The 2,172-nt window shown below is 45.8% G+C and overlaps 1 protein-coding gene across 4 annotated transcripts in view; it reads right to left on the minus strand.

Moving 5' to 3' along the window:
* Positions 1–202: 202 nt before the first annotated feature.
* Positions 203–2,172, minus strand: part of LOC134080339 (NACHT, LRR and PYD domains-containing protein 3-like) — a 29,182-nt gene continuing 27,212 nt past the window's right edge. For all 4 annotated transcript variants that reach the window (XM_062536748.1, XM_062536740.1, XM_062536731.1 and 1 more), the window contains one exon: positions 203–1,743. In XM_062536748.1, coding sequence (XP_062392732.1) covers positions 531–1,743 — 1,213 coding nt within the window. In that variant the 3' untranslated portion in view covers positions 203–530. The remainder of the gene's footprint in view (positions 1,744–2,172) is intronic.

Consider the following 2,172-nt stretch of genomic DNA (forward strand, 5'->3'; position numbering starts at 1 on the left):
AAATAAAGGTGTATACTGAAAATATAATACTATGTGCATCTTTGTGTGTCAGGCGCATACGGCCAATCGTATACTCTCCTAATCTCATACTTTCTTAATCTGATTCTCTCTTAATCTTTGTCCTTTTTCTTTTCCCTAATCTGATACTTTCTTAATCTGATACTCTATTAATATTTCTCCTTTTTCTTCATGTTGACCAGGTTGACAAGGTCTCACAAACTGTAGCTGTAAGTATCCTCTTGGGAAAAAATCCATTGACATAAACAAAGCAAAGGCATTCAGTTAAATGTAAAATGAGAAGGACTATATTAAAAAGCCTTTATTATGGCTGAGGTCATTTTAAAATGTGCACAAGCCAACATGTTTCGATCAACAAAGTGGTCTTCAGGGCAAATCAACACAAAGAATGAAAATGACACCAACGTAAGTTAAGCCCCACCCATAGTCGAAAGTGATCAATTAGCCTAATAAGTCATACAATCAATTAGCCTAATGAGCTACTCAGCTCAACAGGATTGGGGAAACCATCATCAGGGCGATGATGTAGCCAGCTCTGTCACCAGTGCAGGGCGTAGCTCATGGAGGATTTTAAAGAATGTCTTCCTTCCTTCAGCACCACAAGACTCCAGGACATCAAACACTTGTCTCATCTTCTCCTGGTCAGTTGGTGCCACTCTGATGTTTTCATAATCCTCTCCATTGATCAGTTTATTTGACCTCATCCTATCCGCTAGCTGGATAACATTTTTCACCCGTTGAATGAGATCTGCCCTGTGCTTGGTTAGGAATTCTTCAGCATTATAAGGGCCATCACTGCCCTGTTGGGGTTTGTTCCAAAAGCACTCAGAACTCAAGATATATGCTTGCCAGACTTTCCGTTTGTCTTTGGAGCTGAGGAGTTCAATCTTAAAGTTCACAGCCTCATTTATGTGCACTTCAAAAAAGTTGGGAGCAATGTCAGAGCTCTCTCTGAGGTCTAGCTCTTCTGGAGTCGGTTCTCCTAGAGTCTCACAGTCAGCTTTTAGAGCGAAGTACTCATGCATCTGAAGAGGTCTCCCAGGCCGGGGCTTGGCGAGTTTCTTGCCATTGAATCCTTCCTCCTGCATCTCTATTAGCTTACTAAGCTCTGAACTCAGTGGTGAGAGGTACAAGCGGAATGTGGAACAAGCGGAACACGGAACCGAAAGGGGTGAGGTACTGCTCACATAGACCTGAACATCTGCATGGACCTCAACCAGCATATCCCTCTCTTCCTCCTTCCAAGTGAACAAACGAGATATGAGAGAATAGAAAAGCCCAATAGGAGAAAAGGAGGGCTTTACCAGCCTGGCATGGAAGCGTCTCAGCTCACACTTCTCTATCAACACTCCACTGTCCTGCTTATGCAGAACCTCCACAGCATCCTTCAGGGAAGACGGGCTACCTCCCAAACAGAGGAAATGTGGCAGATGGATCTCCTCCAACTCTCCTGACATGAGCTTGATGTCCATTGAAGGGCCAGCTGGCCTGTACTGCATGTGGGGCAGATCATCAGCCAAGACATGCCAGTCCATGAAGCGGTACTGCAGGGTGACTGGACCAGCACACGTCCAGCGCAGACCGGACTCTGAGCACTCGTAGCTCCCTGCAGGAGAGCTCAGGCTGTAGGTGGAGACGCTCTCCTCTGTGGAGACTTCAGGCTTCACCAGGACCCAGAGGCTGGAGTCTGGAACTTCAGCACAGGATTCACAGTGGTGTCCCTCCCTTTAAGACACACAAACACACACACACAAATTGTTTGAACATCAGAAAAAGCAGCATAATGACAAGTTTCTCCTTCATGGGTCAAGTGAAGTTGTTCAGAAATCTTTCATCTGTGGTAAGAGTGAGCACAGTTATGACTGTGTGTGTGTGTACATATGTCTGTGTGTGTGTGTCCTCAGGCAATGTGCTGAAGAACTGATGGTAGAGAAGTACAGTATGTTCAACCTTTCCCTCACGCTGTCTACAGTTCCATCCTGTTATTGCTTTTAAAGGAACACGTCACCCCCAGGTGAAATTGGGTCACTCCCCGCAGTCCCTCGAGTTGGATGAGTGAGCCAACGCGTATTGTAGCCGACCCTGCCACTGTCCTAATCTAGAAACCGCCCGGTTAGCTTTAGCTTAGCATAGTCGCTGTATTCCAAAGTGTCC

Source organism: Sardina pilchardus, chromosome 1, assembly GCF_963854185.1.
Source record: "Sardina pilchardus chromosome 1, fSarPil1.1, whole genome shotgun sequence".
NCBI classification, from domain to species: domain Eukaryota; kingdom Metazoa; phylum Chordata; class Actinopteri; order Clupeiformes; family Clupeidae; genus Sardina; species Sardina pilchardus.